The sequence below is a fragment of the Coturnix japonica genome, chromosome 3, assembly GCF_001577835.2.
Source record: "Coturnix japonica isolate 7356 chromosome 3, Coturnix japonica 2.1, whole genome shotgun sequence".
NCBI classification, from domain to species: Eukaryota; Metazoa; Chordata; class Aves; order Galliformes; family Phasianidae; genus Coturnix; species Coturnix japonica.
Window position 1 is genome coordinate 18,079,685 of NC_029518.1, and position 23,415 is coordinate 18,103,099.

The 23,415-nt window shown below is 36.2% G+C and overlaps 1 protein-coding gene across 1 annotated transcript in view; it reads left to right on the forward strand.

Moving 5' to 3' along the window:
• Positions 1-23,415, forward strand: part of USH2A (usherin) — a 356,150-nt gene that overhangs the window by 231,073 nt on the left and 101,662 nt on the right. The window contains exons 43-45 of the mRNA XM_015857330.2: positions 7,829-8,457; positions 18,313-18,647; positions 21,550-21,672. Coding sequence (XP_015712816.1) covers positions 7,829-8,457; positions 18,313-18,647; positions 21,550-21,672 — 1,087 coding nt within the window. The remainder of the gene's footprint in view (positions 1-7,828; positions 8,458-18,312; positions 18,648-21,549; positions 21,673-23,415) is intronic.

The following is a 23,415-nucleotide window of genomic DNA, read 5'->3' on the forward strand; positions in this document are numbered from 1 at the left end:
TGATTCTAAGTAGGTGAATCCAAAAGTAATGCCTCCTGTTTATTTCCATGAAAGCTAATGAACAGCCCTCATATATGTTCCAGAAGGACTGTATAGGAATGAATGTTGCATGTAGGCCTCTTGCCCCATATCTAACTCCCAGAAACAGAATTTTAAAATTGTACACCTACTACTTTGTACAAAAATATTTTTTACAGATATTAACAAGTGATGCCTTTTAAATGCACTTCCATACTCCTCCTACTTACAGCAAGAAACAGCTCTATGCAAACTATTTGACCGGAGTCAAATAATCTTTGCAATATAAATTGTCATAGGAGACTGGTTGATTTCAGACAGTGAATGCAGACAAGTTTATTATGATATTCATTTATGATAAAAGAACAAGTAGAATACAAGAAATGAATCTCAACAAAATTTTGAAAGGGTAGATAATGCATCTTCAATATGTAAAGAAGTTCACAGGTTACTTTTATTAGCTAATTACCTACAGGTGATATATTCAAATAAATATTTATATAGCCTGACTAGCTCCAAATATTTACATTTTTTTTTCAGATAGATTTCTTTGGTGAATTATTTGTTCAGCTTCAAAGAAAATTTTTATTAATTTGTGAAAACACTTCCTTTCAAGTTGTTTTCTCAAAATATGTAGCTATCCAGTGAGAGAAAGGACAAAAACTGTGTTGTGTTACAAGTGCTGAATGTTTACTGCAACAATGGTGCATGAGCATCAGGTTAAATTTACAGTCCCAAATAGAGATGTCATAGAGATGTCTGTAAAACAGAGCAACACCCTAAGGCACTTCAGTGTGCAGGCAGTAAAGATAAAATAGCAATGAAGACAGTAAGTTAAGATTTTAATGTTACATCATCAACTTTGCCCCAATCTGTTTCCTTTTCAAAATGTCTTGCTTTCTCATTCAGCAAGATATAAAAGGAAAAATCTCTTTATGGTATACTTAATTTCATTAGGTATTTTCATATAATTTCATCCATTACAGATTTGAAAAATAACAATTTTGGGGGGAAAAAAAATTACCAAAAAGTTGGCTATTAGATACTATAGTACAGAGTAAGATGAAATTAGTATTTCAGTTTCTTTTTTAAAAAAGGCAGATTTTGTGTATGTATTTACAGTTAATTCCAGATTTGTTATGTAGTATTGCTCAGAGACTGTATCAAATGCAAAATCCAGCCCACAATCCCACTGAAAAGGCACTTTTGAAATGCTGGTGGCTCTTTACTAAATCAAGGAACTATTGAACAAACTACATGGCATGAGTCTGTGAGCCATAGAACATAGAACTATGGAAAGTGATGGGACTGGCAATGACAAACTCAGTTTCAAATCCATAGATCACAATTTTGAATTAACAATGATCATTGGGAATTAAAAGTTTTGTTCAGCTGTCATGCATTTTAGATGTTCTTGACACAGATAATACAACAGTCTTATCCCATTAACTTCAACTTACATTCTCTGATATCAGTAAATACTAAGTCTGCTCTGAAAGTAATGACTTCTATTTTATTGTGTTGGCCCACGACATCAGCTGTAGGGGTTGGTAGTATGGCAGTAAAGGTTAAACCTTCCTGCGATTATTCTGTTACATTTTGTTGCCTTGTGACAGATAGGAGCAGAGGAGCAGTATGACAAAATGATGTCTGACATAGAAGGGCATATGAAAAAGGTGCATCACTGAATTTCTCCATGGAACCTCTGACATTCATTGATGCTTGATGAACTCTGATGGAAACCAAACATTATATGTGAGCACAGTGAGGCAGTAGTGGTGTATTACAGTAGTAGTGACACCAGGTCAGCTCTGCTGGTAAAGATTTTTACAAGCATGGTGTGCAGGCTCTTGTTAACTGGGAAATTAAAAAAACAAAAACAAAAAAACAAACAAACAACAACCAAAAAAAGCATAGCTAATGATGGTATGATATTGAGGTATTGACTAAGCTGAAAAATAGTGTTTTGTCACTGAGAAGTTGCTCTATCAAATAGTGTTATTGCACTCTTTTTATTTGTTGTAGTTTTCATCAAAATAGATAGGAGTCATTATTTTTGGAGCAGCCTACTTATATATTTACAAGTTAGCTGCTTTGTAGAGCTTGGATCACATTTGTTCAGCAGGGTGAAACACTATGCCCTGCAAAACTCAAATGCAGTGATGCCTGAGGTTTGTATGGAAGGTAGTAGATATTTCCAAAGCAAATTTAAAAATAAGAACAAAAAAAATATATAAAATGTGTCTAACGCTGTTTACACCATCAATATATTTTAAGATCAACAGTCCACTTGCTTCTTTTCCTATGGTACTGTATTCTGTACTGTACCTTAAAAAGACCTTTTGTAGCTCTATTATAAACTGTGCATCCAAGGGGAAAAATATTTTTCTTAAAATGCCATATTCCATTTGTACTTATACTGCTGCAGAATACATGCTGATATATAGACTACAGTCTCTAGTATCCAGCAACCATTGTAACTAACAAAAAAACTTTAATCGGTGACAAAGGACTCTGGTAATGGTGTCATTTCAGAGGGCTACCCTCTGTGAAAGGATGTCCAACTCAATTGCTTAAGACCGAATGATTTTCATTGAGTATAAGCAGTATTTCTGTCAGGACTTCAATATTTTTCTTATAAAACTGCCTATACTGACAGCTTGTTGCAAAACTACACTTAATTCCTTGGCATGCTAACCAATAGACTTTGACTTTTTGAAGTAACATTTGACATTAGAAATTTCCTGGATCTCTTGTTCTGGTGAGATGCACATGTGTGCTCTGTTCTTATTGAATTCTGTGCATTGATTGTGCCACTTTTTTTCCCACCAAAGATATCTGTAGGAATAAAATATATGCATATATGTGTGTTAAAGTGCATACTCACCTCGGGGCAGTAAATGTAAATCATCACATTCACTTTTAAAAGTAGCATAACTATATTACTTCAATCTGATAATTTCACAGTATATAGTGAATTTCATATTATACTTTATTTAAGAAAAATATTTAGTAATCTAGGAGGATGTTGGGAATGATTAAAGAAAGACTAGAAAATGCTGCCATAGAAATCTGTTGTTTCTGTCATGTGAAAACAAAGAAATTTGGCAGAAAATAAACCCCCTTGCATTCCAGCTTGTCCTCAGATATCAGAGGGGCTGGGGGCAGCTTAGCATTCTATGTGATGCCCCATTCTTTACTATGAATCATTTGTGTTCATTATATTGAACAATTTATTCACAAATAGCACTCTGCCCTATTCCTCTTCTTGTGTTCAAATGGGCTCTCGTGACCACCAATAAGGAATTTGGCTGTGCTCACTGACAGCTCTCCTGAAAACAAGAGTCTATTAATTCCAATAGTATTGTCAAGTCCCCATCCTTGCATGGTGATCACAGAATTTGGTCACAGTTCCTCCACCTCTCTCTATACTCCACATTGTTTAGAGTCAGCATGCCAAACTCCCCTGGTGTTTTCTAACACCTAAGATTGCAGGTTCTGTTGTTTAGGGAACCACTGTGAAGTAGATTATCCAGTGCATTCCACTCCACAGGCTTTATCTTCTTATGAGAGGTGGACTTTTCTGTACATCACATCCAGTAAATAATCTACAGTATCTGGTAATAAAACGTCTTAATGTAAAGATTAGTAGTTTGAGGTGTTTATAACAGAGGAAAAATGCTGTAAATAATTTCCATTTACATTTGCATGCTGTTAGTAACTGATTCCATGCATTTTTTAAACTCTAACCTGTCAATGCCAGATTAGAATAATGTATATATCTTATGAATTTTTTAAAACCTGCTAAACATGTTAATAAAAGATGCTTGTTCTGGTGATCTTGGTCATAGCATCAAACAATTTACTGTGAAATAGAAATAGCTGATGAAATTTCTGGATTAGATCTTTCAGTAACTTAAGAGTAAATTTATGGTAACTGCTTTGCAGTCAATATATTCACTACTGAATGGAGAGGTCAGTGTATACCATTGAACTAAGAGAGGGATTTCATGCATTGCATTCGGAAATAAAATGAAATTTTCTAGATATAAAAAGTAGATGTCAATTAGGTTTTCTCTTTTGCTTTGGTAAGTCTTTGAACTGTCTGGAAAGGAAACTGTAGAAGAATTGGTTATAGTTATCTGAACCTGGTCCTGTGGCACTTGCACCATTCTTGAAGTCTAGCTGGACTGTGGTTGCAAATCCATATTTTCTCTCTATTGTAAAAGCTATAGTCCAGTCCAGTGTCCAATGACAGTTGATATAATAATTCTGTTGGATACAGTATATGAAAGATACCACACTTTGTTAATATGTATAATTTCATTGTTCCTGTTCCTGAAAAGAGTAAATGATTCAAGTATAAAAGGCCCAGAATGTCAGTTGTGCTTAGTGAGAGTTTCCCAGGTATTTCTCATTAGCTTTAATGGGCAGAAGTCCAGGTACATGTCTCAGTATATTAATGAAATTATAGATTCCCCTGAAATATATCTAGAAAAGTAGAGCTCCTGGCTCCCCTAATCTGTACAATAAGTAAACAAATGTGTGATTCTAGTTGGGAAATTTAAAAAGATTAATGATACTTTTGTGCTTTCCTTTAAAGAACAATCTGAACTTTTGAAGCAGATGAGCAAAATAGCCTGCTGTAAAAGATAATTTGCTAAAATGAAAGTACCTTCTGTACTTTTTTAATACTGTAATGAAATAATTTAAAATATGAATTAAGCATCTTACTGAAAAATATGCTCTTTCCATGTTCAGTAATTTCTTCTATAAACAGTTACATCCATGTAAAAAGCCTTATGATTTTATTTTCATCGTTGTAAGACTGAGCTGTGTAGCTGTCATACTTTGCTGTCTTCCCTCCAGTGACAACCACATTGACAACATGTTATACTCCACATTGATTTTACAGTTAAGGAGCTGATTGTGATATATAGGGATTTTAAGAATTCAGCTGAGAGGCTGACTTTTGCCTTTTATCATTCCATTAAAATTTTATAACCATCTTTTTCATGTCATTTCATCCATGAATTCTTACTTTAGAAAGTGATAGCTACTGCTGTGAGCATAACTTTTCTCATGTTCAGAGCTTTTTATTGTATTAGCAAACTATCCCAATTATAGTTAATACTCACGTTTTACATAATTGTGGAGACCCTTTCAACCGAGCAGTATCATGCTAGTTGATTTGTATATAGAATTAGATGATTCTGCTTGCCATTTAAAAAACAGCTATACGGAATGAGTGTTAAGGTCCAGGATTTAATGCTTTCCCATCCAGTGGGGCCAATTAAGCATCTCTCAAATGTCTTGTTTGAACTGAGAGCCTTAAAAGTCTCTCTTTTAAAAGGGCAGTAGGGAATGTACGGGTAGGTGTGCAAGCTACCAAAATATGGGTTTTTGAAGGGGGGGTGGAGGGGGGGTGGGGTGGGACTAGGACTAGGGGGACCCAAATTTTTGTTCAACACCTCCTCCCACACACTGCAGATTATCCTTAAGGGATATGCCTAAACTCGGGGTAGGTGGAGTTCAACTTAAATGTTTCACCTGTAATGTCAGCAACTTATTCAGTAGAAGCAAAAAGACTTATTCATTCCCTCACAACAAACTGTTCAGTTGTTATTTTGCTTTGCTTTTTTTTCTCTCCTCCTGCAGAAGTTCACAATATGCTAGCTAATGTATGAAGCAAAAGAAAAGTGCTAGTTTGTAGCTCAGTGGTAAACCTTTTTCAATCTCCCTTCACCCTATTAAACAAGATTATACACATCTAATTTGGGTTTACATGTGCACTCCTCTGTCTTTCAGTGAATGGACCAAATTTTGTTCCAGCTTACAACCTAATTGATTTTGCCCAACAGTACATGCAAATAGAATTGGATTGCTCTTTACAAGAGATCATCTTTCATGCTTCTAAATTCAGATATCTAAATTAATCCTAGAGTGCACAAGCATTAATATGAAACTCCATCCTTACTACCACTGAGCGTAGAACAGGAATGGTGAAATGGATGGGATTTATGGAGTTGCTTTGTGATGCATCATATAATGAAAAAAAAAAACAAAAAAAAAACAGGAAAAAACAAACAAACAAACAAACAACTTTTTCAAATTTAAAAGCTAAAAAAAAGGAAAAGAAAAGAAAAAGCTTGCTATCCCTCTTTTACAGCACTGTTTCCACAGACATCAGTGCAATAATCCTGATTTACATCTGTCTGTATGTAGGAGGAGAACTGGGACTTCTGACTGCTTCAGCTGTTATTCTAAAATAAAGAAAGAGCCAGTCTTTGTGCTGAATTTATTTGTTTCCTATGGCCCCTATTTTCATTCTCTCTCTGTTTCTCTACATAAAAATTAGCAGGAAGTATTTAATTTCTGGTAAAATGAATTATTCTTCCTATCGAGATACTGCTACTTTTGGTTTGGACAGCATGCTCCTTCACTAGGAATTAAATGATAGCATTGTGAGTGATGTGGAATTCAGCATATGTTATGTTGTGTCCTGGAGTCTTTGCATGCACGCAACCACTAATGAATTTTAAATTTCAACCTTTAATATTTGAAACTTGCCCCCCTGAAGTCCCCAGGCCTAAAGCTATTTTAAACAATTACTAAATCCAAGTATATCTTTTTTTAAGATTTCAATAAAATGTAATGTTCACAGGAAAATCTCATAAATGTCAAAATTGCTATGGGCAGAATAGGGGGAATATAGTATTTTCTTGATCTGCTGTAGCAATTTATAGATTTCAGGATGTGGTTTATAAGAATGCTAAATGTTCTGGAATTACAGCTGTTACTGATCAGTGATTGAGCCAGATTTGTGTTATTGCACCATGTTCTTGCTTGTACCTAGAGAGCAGTAAAGCCTCAATATAATAAAAAGCACCTGCATTTTAAATGAAATTTCAATTGAAAAACTTAACAGCCCTTCAAATTGCAGAATTTAACGCAGCCCAGTAAAGCTTAAATAACACTTTGCCTCCACAGGCTGAGGGTTTTGCATTCAAGGTGACTTGATTGTGTCGCACGGTGAAATTATTTACAATTAAGGAATTTCTCTGGAGGGCTGCAGAGTATTTGCTGTTCCACAACACCTATGCAGGCATATGGTCGGTCTTTTTCAGTATTCATGGAAGCTCCTGAACCTTTATGATAATTGAATCAGTTAGAGTGCTGAGTGGAGCAAGCATAAAACCTGTTAACCTAAAGGTCAGATCTGTGCATTGTTTATTTATCAGTAGGTGAAAGAGCTAAATCGGCAGCTTCTGTCACAGTCACAGTAAAAAATCACCTATAATATTAACAGGGAGTAGATAAATTGCAAAAAATGGATTAGAATTATAAACAGAATGAAGTAAAATATTGAATGTATAATGAGACATGCAGCAGGGGCTTACTGAGCTGTAAAATATGCAGCTTTGTTGGCCGTGCTGTTGGTTGCAATTAGTAGCTAGTACTCTAGAAAATATCAACGCTAGCTAGAACTGCAAATCTATATTGTTACTTAGCCTTACATTTTTTCTATGTGCTAACAGCATCATTAGGACACAGTTGAGGTACGTGGTGAAAAAAGATTCAGAGAGGGAGGGAGGAGGTAAAGTATACTTATAGAGCAGCTTGCCTTTAAGATGATAGCTATATTCATCCCTTGAACTGCCAGGCTTATGGATTTTGAAGAGATACTGTTTGGGAGACTTGAACTTCTTTCATTATTTTAAAAACCTCTTGATGGGCACCATTTCTGACCAATAACTTTAACGTCTCACAGACTGTTAATAATTTTCCTTTCTCTTTTTTACTGTTACAGAGCCTGGACCTCTAGATCCACCTCTGCTACTGAATGCTACATCGAGGGCAGCAAGCATCTCCTGGCAGCATCCTTTAAAGCAAAATGGCATTATCACTCATTATAATATTTACCAAAATGGTGAACTGTGTACTACAGTGTCAGGAGCTAGCTCTAATTACACTGTGGAAGACTTGCATCCTTACACTGTCTATGAGTTTCAGGTAGAGGGCTGCACGTCTAAAGGATGCTCTCTTTCACCCAAGACCCCAGCAATCCGAACACTTCCAGATGTACCTGAAGGCATTCCTGCTCCAGAACTGTATTCTGATACACCAACCTCTGTGGTTATATCCTGGCAACCACCTTCTCACCCAAATGGTTTGGTGGAAAATGTTACAATAGAAAGGAGGGTAAAAGGAACCAAACAACTATCAACAGTGGTGACTCTTCCTTTCAGTCAGTCCATGAGCTATATTGACCAGAGCACTGCTCTGAGCCCTTGGCAGCAATATGAATACAGGATACTGATGAGCACTGTTAATGGAGGCACAAACAGCAGTGCATGGTCAGAAGTTACCACTCGACCATCAAGACCTGCAGGTGTTCAGATACCAGATGCTGAAGTGCAAGGACCACGTTCAGTTAAGGTAGATACCATTTTCATCCCCTCATATCTTTAGCGGATTTGTCCTGTAGTGACTGTTGTATTTAAGAGAGACATCTACTGGCTGAGCTAACATTTATTTGCTGCAGGAGTATAATTAACATCTACCCTTTGGTTCAAAAGCATTACATTCCTTTCCATCTTCCCTTTATACTAGCCTCTTAGCATTATACTCCAGTTCATTTTTTCCTTTACACACCTGATGAAGTTTGAATATTAAGCTTGAATACTTACCTTTAACTCCCTAATCAGATCAGAAAATAACATACTACCTTTCCCAATATTTCATGGCTTCATTAAAATGCTAAGAAATAAAAGAATATTTATGTAATACGGTAAGTCCAGTGTATAGAAATCAGATTTTGTAAAGTAGCAAAGAAAAAAATAAAATAGCATTATTGTTCTCCTGATTTACAATAGTCTTACAGGACTACCTAGGAAGTTTTCAATTATTTGCATCGTTCTGTTGGGAATGAACTCTAGAGGACAGGATAACTACCATTGTTTTGGCTTGCATACAAACTTCATTCAAGGGAAATTAGTGTAACCAAACAAGAGGGATTTTTGTAGCTTAGAAGCCTCTTTTGTGTAAATACACACATGCTTCCATGGATTCAGTCTTGTACTAATGCCAAAAGTATTGGTACAGTAGCTTGCTCAACAGAGCACAAAACAAAGGACATTTGCATAAGATTGAAGTTCATCTGTTAGATTTATTATTTTTGGTATACATTGTATTTTCAGAAGGTAAACATCGTGATATTACCAATGCAGTCTAAGCAGTTTGAGGGTATGAATCTGAGCAGTAAACCAATGCTGATTTTTTGCTTTGTTTGTGCATAATTTTAAGCTATGATTAAAGCCACTCACCTCTAGATATAAAAAAAGTAAAATTTAAAAAAAACAACAACAAAACACCTGAGCTCTTAAACTTATGTTTTAGTGTCTACAGAATTGCTTGCTACATCCGTGTTAATGGCAAATGAGTTCAGTATGAGTACAATGGTTACTATAAGAATTAAGAATGATCAACCACTAGTAATTGTGATGAATTGCCAGACTGCTTATTGGAGATTTGGGCTAGCTACTTCCAAGACTCTACTATCCACACTTCTGTAAATATATCTTAATATCTACCACAATTTATACTAATGCATATTTTGTGGCTTCACCAGAAGAAATAATGCTGAGTGAACAGCAGCCCTAGATCAGTGGCCTGCTTACACATGTCCACATTTTATTACGTGATCTTTTTACACTCTGGCTTCAAATCTATTTGAGAAAAACAAAAAAAACAAAAAAAAAACAAAAAAAAAAGTCACTGCAACCTTTAGTGCTTTAGTTAATGTGATAAGGGCATAATAATTGTATATCTTACCCATTTATTTTTTTTTCTTTCTCCAAATACAGTCAACACTAAATCCCAATTATAAAAGCCCATGAGTAATCAGCAGCTTTGTCATTCTTTACTGAGTGTCTTTTCTTGAGATCAGAGGTGTGTGCTCAGCTGTATTTTATTTTCTTGTGCTCAGCTCCAAGATTAAGAAACCTACCCATACTTTAAGTCAGTTTGATCATTTATTTCTTCTGAAACCTGAGATCAGCTAGTGCAGTCTTCATTCACTAATAATTTAATTACGATAAAGCAATGCTTTGAATTTTTTTCTTTTCTTAACAAAGAATTCCAATGCTTTTTTTTTCCTTCTTCTTATGCAGTCTGTCATTAACATTCAGAGCTCTTTAAAACCCTTTAGCATCAACATTATATAATCTTCTGTAGGAATTGTGGACATTCTTTGTGTTACTGCTGCTCTTGCAGTCTTGAGCTTGGATTTCTCTGTTTGGAGTCTCGTGTTTGGTTTGTTAAGACTAATTTCTATCCATGATATTGATGTTCAGATGTTTTTATTTCCATACCTTGGTTTTGTGGTTCATTTTTATTGATTAAAATACTGAGATTAAATATGGCAGAATGTAATTCATGTGACTTAGATACATGCTTTTCCAAATATACTCTTCTAATTATCTGACCTGCAGTGAAAATTCTCTTTCATGGTGTACCAAGTATTGGTATTCTTTGACTATGCTAACAGAAATTCTTCTAACTCTTCTAGTATTATACTTAGTTTTATTGTGTTTTGTTTAACTTGATAGCTTTCATAATTTCAGGGCAAGTGGCACCCAAAAACGCCATGTATGACTTGGTAGAAATCCTATGCATTCTGTCAATTAAACATTACTTTGGTTTTCTAAGGTTCTAAGTGTCCCATGAAAATCTTTATCATTCGGGACAGCAAGAGTCTGTTTTTTATTTCTTTATTATTACTGCTGTTTACAATACTTTCTATAAACTGAAATAAGGTTATAAGGAGAGCTCATTGCAGAACATAACTGAAGAAATTATGGAACAGGTTTGTTGCACCCACTGGTTTTCTCACCTTCTCCTTCTTGGCAGATAGAAACAACCTTCCTTGTTAGTCTTCTCATAAGCCAAATGTGTTTGCTAGTGGTATGGTTGTTTCTCTCTCTTGAAATCTGTGGCAAGCTCATTTAAGTGTAAGACTCTGAATGCAGATAGTGGGCATTGCTATGGTATTGAGGTTCTGTTGTGTGGCCTGTGTCACTGTTCTGTAGTAGGAGAATATAAGATAATCAAAATAGCATCCATTTTAAAATAGTTGCTTTATTTATTTATTTATTTTCTCTCTCTCTATTCTTTCTATCAAGATAGAAGTTCTGCGTAGATAACTCCCTAGGCCATTTCTGTGTCTTCATCACAAACTTATGGTACATAGGTTGCTCCATAGGTTGCCTTCTACTTTTTTCTAAGTTACAAAGAGCACAATAAAGATGATCTGATGGTGTTCTGAAGCTGAGAATGTTCTCTATTTTTCAAAACCACTACTATTAGCTATGCATTTTCACCAGAAGATCAAGTGCCTGCATGCAGTTCTTGTTAACATCTGCATGACCATCCAGAACAAGGCTTGTCTTTCATGTCACTGTCACCACTGCTGAAATGCACTACCACTGCCTCACTGTGCTCACATCACTGTTGAGACTCTCTCAGGAAGTGTCGGTGAATGTCAGCAGGTGCCATTTTTCCCGCATGGAGTAATTCAGCAACACAGCTTTGCTTTGTACATACTTCCACGCCAGATTCTGTTTTGTCAGACTGCTCCTCTGCTGCCATCTGTCATACTGCAACAATACGTAAGGGATATTGGTGGGAGAGTTCAATCTCTACTGTCTTGCCACCAACATCCACCTCTGCTGTCATGGACCAATATAATAGAATAGGAGACATTACTTTCACATCAGCTCTAGTAGTTTTCAGGACAGAATTACTGTGATGTTTTTTGCAAGGACTATCAATTGCTGGTTGAAAAGCTTTCATGTGTGGAAGCAGTTTGGATCTGATTTGGAATTACTTTACATTGTTGCCTTTAAACTCTGAAGAGAGTCCCAGAATGGCAGGCTTTCTCTCATGAGTAGCCTACCATCAAATCAAATTTGTGGAGTCTGCTTGTGCTTTACAACACTCTCGTCTTATTCAATATCTACAATGGTGAATCTTAAGCAGAGAATGCAAAATAAGCCATCTCTTCAAGAGGCAGCCAACATGAGAGTTTAATTACCTCTTGCCCTGGAGAGAGCTGTCCTTCCAGGTTAGCACAGAAAGTATTGGAAGGGCACTGTGGGAAAGATTAGTGAGAAACTCCTTTACCAAGCCAGGGTTGCAAATCAATAGAGGCTTTCGGTTGTCAGTGCAACCAATCCCTAAACCAGGAGTGCAAATATTTACTTATACTGAAAACAGAGAGAATTTATTAAAAGAGAGAGAGAGAAACATATTTCCATTCCTTTATTTAGTCATAGAATCAATATAAATGATTTGAGGATGTGAGGAATTCAAAGCACTCCAGGATAGTAGTCACTTGAGTATACAGCTTATTTTCATAGACCAAAGCTTTCACTCTGCAAGGAGGAAAATATCAGCACAGCAGGTCACTTGGCATAAACACTTCTGATGTGTATGTGCTCCTTTAACATTCTATTTTAATCAGAACGGACTGGTATCTCTCAATAACATTTAACTTGCTTTCTTTTGTGCAACAGGAATTGTAAAGCTGTCGATAATTTTTAAAGTACCCATTTCTGTGACACCTGCATGAAATTTTTTAATATTTGCTGAATAGATAATGTTCATGGTAGTAGAGTATACTGCACAATAAACTGCTTTTGTGGCTGATTAAATGCTAAAGTGAAGTGGAGGTATTCAGCAACTGCAAAAGTCATTTATTTAGTATGTGCCAATGCCATGAACATTATTCCTGTTACACAAGATTTGCTATACCTTAATGTACAGAAGTATCAAAGAAATTGTTTCTTTTTCTTGTGAGAGTTGCAATTGCTTTGCTGCTTCAGTCTGACACTTCAAACTGATGTGACACTCAGGAATATAACTAGGTTAAGTGGCTAGAGAAAGAGGCTGGTTTACACAGTGAATAATTATTTAAAGGAGTTCTTTGTGTAGGATATGCATTATGCGGTTGGGTAACTGAACTAAATTAATTGCAGTATGTAAATTCTCCAACTTTGGCCATTTAACTTTGAATAGAAAGATTTGCATTTCACTGCTGTAGTTCTACCTTAGGATCTTTGGCCAAGGGAAGGCAGCTGTAATCTTAGTTACTGGCTCATCTGGGGGCTTGCAGATGAGTATTTGCCTGTCTTGTTCTCCCTGGTTGACCAGTGCTGCCGCCTAGACTGCCCATCCACAAGAAGCTACAATCATTTTCTATCTTTCCTTGTGTAACTTTTTAGAAGATGGCGTAAGCTGTACTTAATCTTGAAGTTTCTCCGAAGACGAAGGAAAAATCTTTCTTCTTGGTGCACAGACAGGTGATAAGAGATTGATTTCATCCTGGGTGGTTGAAATAAGCACATTATTGGCATATAATTCTTGTGCTGTAGTATTCCTTCATGATAACATCAGCTGCAGAAATTTCTTTCAAACTGATTAGATGCAAAATGAGAAAAACAAAAATTATTATAATTTATTTGGCTTCTCTCTTAATTCATGTTATGTATGTATTGTTTGTTAGAAATGAATTGTAGTGGTGATTTTATAGCACCAAACTGTCATTCTTCTTTCCAATTTCATTTGTTGCACATTGATTTCATACCAAGTTATTAATTCTGTAGGAATTACTCCTGTTTCTCAAGTATTTCCTCACAGCTATCTGATTGAAGAAGGGTTCCAGGCTTTTATTTCCAGTGCCATTTGTGTTTGTTGTCACCCTTGAATGACAGACTCTTGATTTACAGCTCACCTGCCATTTTCTTTGCATATAAGTGGCAACAGAGACAGACAGAGTGCAAGCCTGCAGACTGAGAAGTTTGCTCTCCATGGTTTATAAGTGTTGCAGTCTTCTCCCTGTCCTATTGCTACAGTAGCTATTTCACAGATTTGACCAATTGGATCGAAAAGTGAGGAAACAAAATTAACAGGGCCCTACATATGTTAAATTCTGTCCTTTATTGGCTGAGAAGTTGAACAGTGGACAGCTAAATGCCTGTTGTCCTTGTTCTTTAAAAACTGAGGCTGAGGCTACAAGGCTCAAGGAAAAGATTTCAGTTGTGTGAAATGGATGGTACAGCTAAACAAGTTATAAAATGGCTTTAGTAACAGTTTGAGTACGATTTGTGAAAAGAAAGCTGTTTTTTTTATTTACCTAATTCCTATGAAATTACCAACATAGATACATGTTCTGGAGTCCCTTTTATCTCATGCTTTAATGTGTGCTGCCCTGTGAAATTGCTTCTGATTACAGATGGTTGGATGCTGTTGGAATAACTCCATGGTCACCGAAGCTGGTGAATAACGCAAAAGTGGTCCTATAACATTTTACCTCTGTGGTAAAGCATGATGTTGATAAGAAGACCTCTCCTTCACGTTAAACTCCTAGTGTTTTGTTTCTTCATTCTCAAAATGCTTCAAGTGGCATCTGTCTAAGAATATTTTAAGAATATGAGCAGCCCTGATGTCTACTCAGGGCTGAGTATACTCAGATTCAAGGATTCTACTCCTTGAATGCTAAAAGTGTCTGGGCCTTGAATACAAGAAGACCATCTAGCAGCTTTATCTTGGGGAGGAAAAGGTTAGGCTTTGTTTGCTTCTGTTGTAGTTCTATGCAGGTATGCCTGGTACATTGGGGAAACTGTTTAGGAGTAATCAATCCTTGTGTGAAGATTGCCTTGTAGTGCTGCTAAGGTCAGGGAGACCTTGGTTTATTTGCCACATAAGTGCAGCTTGAGCGACTTAGGATAAACCAACACCCATAGGAACAACCTTAACTTACACACCAGAGGTTTTCCACATTTTAGGACTGAGATTTCTGTCACAGCTTGCTCTTTTAATACAAATCATTTAGTGAGGTGAACTAATTAGGTTTTCATCTGTATATCCTCCTACCTATGAGAGTGTGAAAGAAGTTTTTGTAGCAGTAGTCTATTATTGCAAAGCTGATTGTACAGTTCTTCTGTGATAGTGCTGAAGCTGGATGTAATTCATCTGCAAAGTCTATAAAAGTAATTATCATGGGCCTCAGTCAGGATTTGCTTTTCTGATATGATACTGGCTTCTGATTGAAACCTGGTGTAATTTCTGTGAGGTCAGATGAAACCACCTGAAACCACTCCATCACCCAACTACTTCTGACTTTTTATTTTTCTTTTGCAAAGGGTGGTGTTCCAGTGTCCAGAGTGCAGAATTGGGATAGCAGGTCTTCCTTTACAGGGTTTCTTCTTTCTGTTATGTAACTTAGTCTGTACAACTTAAATGGTAACACCTTCAATGAGCTCTGAGACCAACGGTGAAAAACTCACAGCAGTGTATTTATTAATCTAAGCTTGTAAATATAACAAGCAGTAGCAAGGAGGAATTAGAATAAAGTGAAGCCAAACATGCTGATTTAAAAGCAAACTGATTTAAAAGCTAAAAAATAAAAAGTAATAATAATAATAAAAGACTTTCAAGGTTATAAGTGTTTAATGGGGAGAAAATGGCTAATTTCTGTCTCTTTAAATTTTGTGGTGGAGAAAATAAGGTGCTTTGATCTTTAAATGACAGCTTCCAGAGTCATTACATTGAATCAGTTAATCTCTCCCAGTAGTTACCTTATTCTCTCTTCCTCATGGGCATCCTCTTTCATGGTTTCAGTGCTGAGCTTCTAATCAATGAACAAACTGTTACTGCTTCCAACACAGCCTGTCTAGTGAGCTTTCCTGCTTTCATGCATTGCCAAGCTCTTACCTCAAACCTTGGCGCATTGAAAAGGATAAGTGATCCAGCAGTGCCATGTGTGTTAACCAAGCTGCCTCCATCACCTTCCTTTACATCACATAGGTCAGGCAGTCTGTTGACCTTGACCTGTCGCTGAAGTGAAGAGGCAACAGTTTTCCTTTCTTAAGAGGGAGAGGCTGGTAGCTACATGTCCTGCTACTACAAGCTAACTTAGGTAGCCCAAAGCATGTCAGCTGACTAGTGGCTGTGGGTATCCTTGGTCATCCTTTTGTCTATTTCTAAAAGTATTAAACAAAGCAATAACTATTCTTCATATCTTTGTGCAATATGCCCATGCTCAGAAGAAAATAAGTTCCATTTCTGTGTTATGGTCCTGCTGATTGAATTATTCAGCCTGGCTTTCACTTCTCTTAAAAAAAATAAAAATAAAAAAAATTGAGAAATTTCCCAATGTAAACCCCATGCAGCAAATAGGTTACGTATGCTGTGGGACTTTTTATCTCCTAGTGCACAACTAATACTGTGAAGGAACACCTGGTGACTTTCATATTTCAGATTTTAGGGGCTAGTGCAAGGCAGTGTATCTCATGAGCTGAGATTCTGGAGTTCTATCTGTTCTTCTCATGACATTAACATAGTCCTTATGTGAAGGAGTTACAGTATATGACAAGTCTTGTGCAAATTCTATTGAGTGATTTTGTTTGGCTAGACATAAAATTTGTGTAACTAAAATGCAATGTAAAGGAAAAAATATATAAATAAGATTTTGTAAACGGTGAGCATTCTTAGACAGTGTTTTCTACTGAAAGGGTAATACCAAGAATGTTCCAAAGCATTTGACATGCAGTTCTTCTATTAGAAGCTGCCTTGCATTTATTAACAAGTAAGAGGGTTTTTCTTGCTAGTAATGACAAATCTTACTGTATTAGCACTACAAAATAAAAGAACTAAAATATACTATCTTTAGTCACACTTCACTGAAGCAAAATTTCAGAACAGGTGCTACACCTCAAAAATATATATGATTGTTGCAGAAATGTGTGTTTTGCTGTCGTGTTCCATACCTTGATGTTTTCTCTGCATTAGCAGTAGCTTCAAAACTAAGTCCCCAAAAGTAAGCAACCCATGCACACTCCCCTTTTTCTGTGCTATATACAGTGCATCCTGTTGATGTGTGCAGTTTGATAGGAACTAAAAGCATTGGGTTTGTAGACTTCACCCAAAATATACTGACCTGAGTGCTTTCTAATTGCAATTGAAAACAAAACATCCTGTTGCCTGCTTTAATGATCCACTCTTTTCTGCTTACAACCAGACTGCATTTACTACTTCAGAATGAGAGCTCTGCTCAGTGTCTGAGTAAAGTGCAGAACTGTTTTCTACCCTCTGTGAAATTTTGTGGTGCTTTATTTATAGTACATAACTTGTTTGATCATTATTTAGGACCACAAGTAACATAAATCTGAATACAGCATTTGATAATTAGCCAGAGCTAAGCCTTTCCTATGTGGGCACCAATAATCTTGTTTGTGCTGTCTTTACTCAAAATCACCCTGTTTCTAATTCTCTGTTTAATTGTATTCCAGATTCTGTTATCAAAATCCTTCAGCTTTCTCCAGTACTTTGCTGCCAGGTTTCTTATAAGTCTGACAGCCTGAGAGGTCCTTCTGTACCTAAGATATAACACTTCCTAATCCCCAAGAATCCTTAAAAATCATTTTTAAATCAAGCTTCTCTGTTCCCATGGCCTTCTGTAATTGTGCATATACCATTTTAAAGATATTTCCTTCACAGACCAGAGAGAATTACTGAAGAACATTCACCTTGAAGTATCTCAGTATTAATATTTACCACTTCATTATTATATTTGTTAATTTTATTCTTCACGTATCTTCATCTTGATGTTCTCCAGTTCTCTATCCTTTCCGCTGTTGGATTCAAACCTTGCATATTCCATGCACAGGAGGAAAAAAAGGTAGCAGTTGTTTTAGATGAGTGGGTCAGTAGCAGGCAAAACAGGCACAGGGATGAGCAAAGAACTGGTGCTATACTTACTGTACTGAGAGTTCTAGGGAATGAAGAACTGATGGATGCTATTATGCAAACTTTATAAACTTTGAGTTCCTTTATAACATGTTATATGTTACATGTCCTCATTGTGTCAGACTGAAATCCCTTCTGTCATGATACAGTGACAAAAAGCCTTACAAAAGTATGAAGAACATCCCCGCACTTTTATCACAGTTTATGATACAATGACTTGGGTATGATTCCTCACTGGAATTGGTAAGAATAATACATAGATAAAATGAATTTGAAATAAATAAATAAATAAATAAATATGTATATATATATATCAAATCAAGACAGTAAGTATAGTAGTGTTAAGTATTCTCAACATTACAATCTTGAAAATGGAAAAAGGAAATTTTGAGTTTATGCCTGTGTCCATTTATACCACGTTGCATCTGTATTTTTGAATTCTGCAATAAGTCAGTCATTTAGTTTTATTTTTTTCTTCTCCTTCAGGTCTCGTGGAAACCTCCTCTGATACAGAATGGTGAAATCCTAAACTACGAGATTCGCATGCCTGATCCACGAATTGTCATCACTGGAAATTCTGCATCAACGTTAAGTTACTTGGTGACTAATCTTTTACCATACACGAACTACTCCATCACTGTAGTAGCTTGTTCTGGAGGCAATGGCTTATTAGGAGGCTGCACAGAGAGTTTGCCTACCAGTGTGACCACAACTTCAACAGCTCCTGAGGGCATCAGTCCCTTGTCTGTGACTCCAATCAGCGAGTCCTTTATTGCCATATCTTGGCAACCACCACTAAGGCCAAATGGTCCTCATCTGAGGTGAGCTTTTAGTTACAGTTTTCTTCTCCATACCTATGTCTGACTCGGAAAATATTAGGCTATGCAAACTTTATCATGCAGTCTCTCCATTTCTCATTCTGAAGTTCCTCTTTAGGGTTCAGGTGTTCATGAGAGGACTTACAGAAATTGGGTATGTCTGGAGGCAGATAATGTAGGGTGAACTTTGAAGCACTCTGAACTTCAGAGGAGACAGGACTATTGAGAGCAACTGTGGCATCCATGCGGTGGAATTTACTTTTTAGAATGATTTCAAGAGTCTTCTGGGTCTTTCAAGTCAGCACTGTCTGAAAAGACAGAAAGAGCATTCATGGGATCTTTGCAAAGCCTTATCTCTTTTGGTCTGTAGGATCATCTAGTTGTTGATGGCAAGTTCAGGCAATTTTTCACAGACAAGTTGTCAAGAAAAACACGAGATCTCTGTAAACATATGTGAACTATTCCTGATTAAGACAAAGAAAATTAAATATACCTTTGCACATAATATTAAAAAGTCAAATCTTTCTATCTGGTGCTCTAAGGCTTTGCAAAATATTGTCTGTAAACTTATATCTCTGTAAGCCATTTGTAGCTCTCTTCTAGGTGCATTGATGGGCTCAATTATTTAATTATCATTTAATGCTGTTCCAGTTACCTACATTATTACACCTCAGTAGCATGACTTTTTCTTCAGGCTTAATTAGAGCACACTACAACTGAAAAGCAGCCTGTTATTCTGGATTTAACAACATGACCATTTTACCATAGATTATTGAAGTAATTCAGCACATCCTACATCTGCAGATTTCATTTCCTTCATGGTGTGCCTGCCATGCTGTCCCCAACAAGAACCACGTCTGGAGCAGCTGTTCTGTACAGCATGATGGAGCAATAAGTCTGCAGCAAACAGAGCAGCAGCAGCTGCCAGTGGAGGTGATTTGCACATGATCACCATCCAATATTCAGAAAAAATCTGAAGTTTTTTTTAGATGGTCTATGAATTGCGTTAGACAGATTATACCAAGACTGTCCCTGATGTAACTATAATAGTCTGTCTTTGGATTATGCTGTCACTGATAAATCTCTGATGTGAGGGCTGTATTTGGGGCTTAAAGGAAGTTTGCTGGAACTCATGTGTATGTCCTTATGTCCTTGCTTCCACAATGCAGAGGAGGTATCAGCTCTCTTGTTTCAGAGCTTATCAGCTGATTTCTGCTTTTGAAGCAACACAAAATCATTGTATGCAGTATCCATTATATACCTTCTCAATTCAGGGCCACAAGTCTGGAATTATGCTATTGAACATTTCCTCATGAGGCTGGAGATGATCATAATGTCAAAAAAATGAAGTCAAATTGCACATGAAGCCAGCAGTCAGTAAGATTATTGTGATGGGATGTTGAACCTCTCCAGTGCAGAATGCTTGTACGTCAAAGGAAATGTTTTCAGAAATAAGTGCTTAAGGGAAAAGTCTTTAAGATATTTTTGGTGGCATGCAGCAAGAGAACAAGGAGTAATAGGCACAAACTGGAGTATAGGAAGTTCTCTGTGAATGTGAGGAAGATCTTCTTTACTGTGAGAGTGACGGAGCATGGGAACAGGCTGCCCAAAGAGGTTGTGGAGTCTCCTTCACTGAAGATTCCTCAAAACCTACCTGGATGCTTTCTTGCTCAACCTATTGTACAGAAGTGCTTTAGGAGGGAGTTGGCCTCAATGATCTTCAGAAATCCCTTCCAACCCTTACAGTTCTGCACTGGAATTTGAAAGAACTACATTTCCAGTTGTACTATGGGATACAAAGCAATTCAGAACTTCGAATTTTGCCAATTCAAGTGACTAGATAGACATATGTAAAAACTGCAGCTCACCATCAAAAGTAATTTCACAATGACTCCATAACTGGTAAAAGGAAGACAAGTCTCTGGTGCCTTACAAAGCAACAGTACCAAAAAATTAAAATGGAAGTCCTATTAAAATTGTCTGTGAAATATAATAAAGAATAACAATCCTACAGGATATGAACAAATCTACATAAATATGTTTCCTTTAGAATATAGTTTTCTATGTAATCCCTAGAATGATTACAAAATGCAGCATATAATGTTATCCTGTTTAGCTCATATAGATGTGAAGTGATTTAATCTTTGTTAAATGCCATAATGACTTTTTATAAAATATGAGAGAGTGAATGATGTAGAATAAGTGGAAGGCATGGTCTGAATCAGGAAGTCCTGTTGCAAACTTTATAGAAGATGGCCCTCAGCTGACCTGCTGTTTGGATAACAGACAAGAATATACATTCAGCTACCCATGAAAGCCCAGAATAAGTAGTTTGGTCTTTCAAGCACACATAGTGAATAGCTACTCAAATACAGTGTTGTTTTGCTGAGGCCTCTCAGTGGAAAGGTTAACTCACTCTATGCCTGTTAGTTATCTATAGTGAACACTAAAATTATTTATGAACACATTAAACACAAATGCACACTTAAGTAGTTTAAAATAGTAATACGAAGGTTGCATATTTCAGTGCATTGCAAGAAAGATATTTCCATTTCATATTCTGGAACAGTCTGTGCTTGTCAGATGGCATGAGTCAAGTCTGTGCAAGACACTGTGACTGGACTATTTGGACTTGGACTTCATCATCATAGCATTTCCAAAATTTCAATATATGTGAATTATTAAATACATTTAGTCTTTCCAATGAAAATGCTCATTTTCCATTTTCAAAGCAGTTTAAGTAACTAACTGTTTTAAATCATGAAACATTAAACAAAATGTTTATCTCAGAAAGTTTACAGCTGTAAAAACAAAATAATATGTGGCTTTAAAAAAGATTGCGTGTGTGTGTGTGTAATAACATTAGTTGAGATAATCCTGGTGTTCTGCTTGTCTTTTGTGTTAGATATGAGCTCCTGAGACGTAAAATCCAGCAACCACTTGCATCAAATCCCCCTGAAGATTTAAATCTGTGGCACAATATTTACTCAGGAACTCAGTGGTTTTATGAAGATAAGGGTCTTAGCAGGTGAGATTACAAAAACTATAAAAACAAATGCTGGCATTTTGTATAGTGTATGTTTAATAGTTCAAAGTATTTCTTGTGTCTTTATGTAGTGAACATATTAATTATGTAATGAAATATTTTTTGTCATCATTTGGTGTTAATCATTCTAATATGTAGGGATTTATTATTACTCTGTCATTCTTGACTCTTTCATGTATTATATGGCTCTAAAAGTTACGTGAACGGACAAGTCTTGTGAAGTTTTAGCATCTACATGCTTGTGCAATCAAGCCATTTATATTTATATGTAAAAATAGTTTAGTTGGGTACATATGTCTAATTTTGGCAAAATCGTAGCACATGAAGAATGACTGAGAATCCTAGTTGGAATACATCTGAAAGTTGGTTTCTGCATTGCTTTTTTCTTATGTGTTTATTTTAATGATTGTCTTCATATCTGTAAGCTTGAGAAAAGTATTGATTGCATTTTGAACAGGTGTAAATTAAGGGCAGCTTTGTTGTATCTTCATCATAGTTAAATGTAAAGTGCAAATAATGGGGAAAAGGAAGGGGCATTCTGTTTCTCAGGATATTACATACATACTGTGGGGTGTAGAATAAGGCATTTTCTCTTGTTCTGTCTTTGTTTCCCACCACAAACTCGAGGCTAACATCTTAAATACCCTCTCTAGAAATCTTTAATGGAAGATGCAGTACAGATTTTGCATTGTTTGTTTGTTTGTTTGTTTGTTTACAATTAAATTTTAGGTAAAATATTCATATTTTTCAAAATCTTTGGACTAGATGATCTTAAAAATCTTTCTGAACCTTAACAATTCTATGATTCTTTGGTTTTACCTTGCTTTTTTCAGCAGTGCTTATGTGCCACATGTTATGGGGCAACAGGTTCCCACAGGGTCTCAGTGGCAAAAGAAAGTTTTGGGTTGAAGGAATTGTGGCCGGAAAAATGTACTCAGCCACTGGATACACCTGAAAGCTTGCTTTGGAGAGGTTCTTGCAACATAAAGCTGTCCTGTGTTCAGCAGCTCAAGGGGAATTTGTGGATAGATAAATTATGCTGTAGAGAGACTCAAGTCTTAAATTTCATGGAAAATCTAAATCTCAAAATTTATTTTATACATTTATGTCATGTTTAAAAATGTTTCTGAATTAGTGTCCTTTAATTATATTCCTGCCACAAGTCTACTTTGGTAATGGTTGCTTCAAAAGGCTTTTTCATTTCTAATAGATAAGTGTTCTGATAGTTTTCATTGTTGAAAATGTGAATCCAAAACCAAATCTCATATTCCCACCCTTAACTTGCCAGACCAGATCCCATGCAGTTGTCCAGGAAAATGTCATATGCTCATCTACACAAGTTCGGTGTTCACAGTATATGTCATATTTTAAAAAAAAATGCCTATCATTATGATGGGATCTAGTGAGGTCTCATTAGTTTCCTTTTCTAAGTGAAAGCTTAGCTCTTTGGAAAATCAGACTAGGTGCTTGCATTATATAGAGTTCTAAAAATAAAAAGTTAAAAAAAAAATAAATCAAAGTAAATATACAGTGTTAATGACTTTTCATAGAGGAATCTCCACGTATTGAGTATTTGCAGTTCCTTTATTGTGTTCATAGACAGCTATTCCGGTGATGTAGATTCAGCAAAAATTTGAACAAGATTATCCTGTGTTATTGTGATTCTGCAGTTTTGTGTGAAGCTTCTGATGGTGAAAATAATTTTGAGATTATGAAATCTCCCTT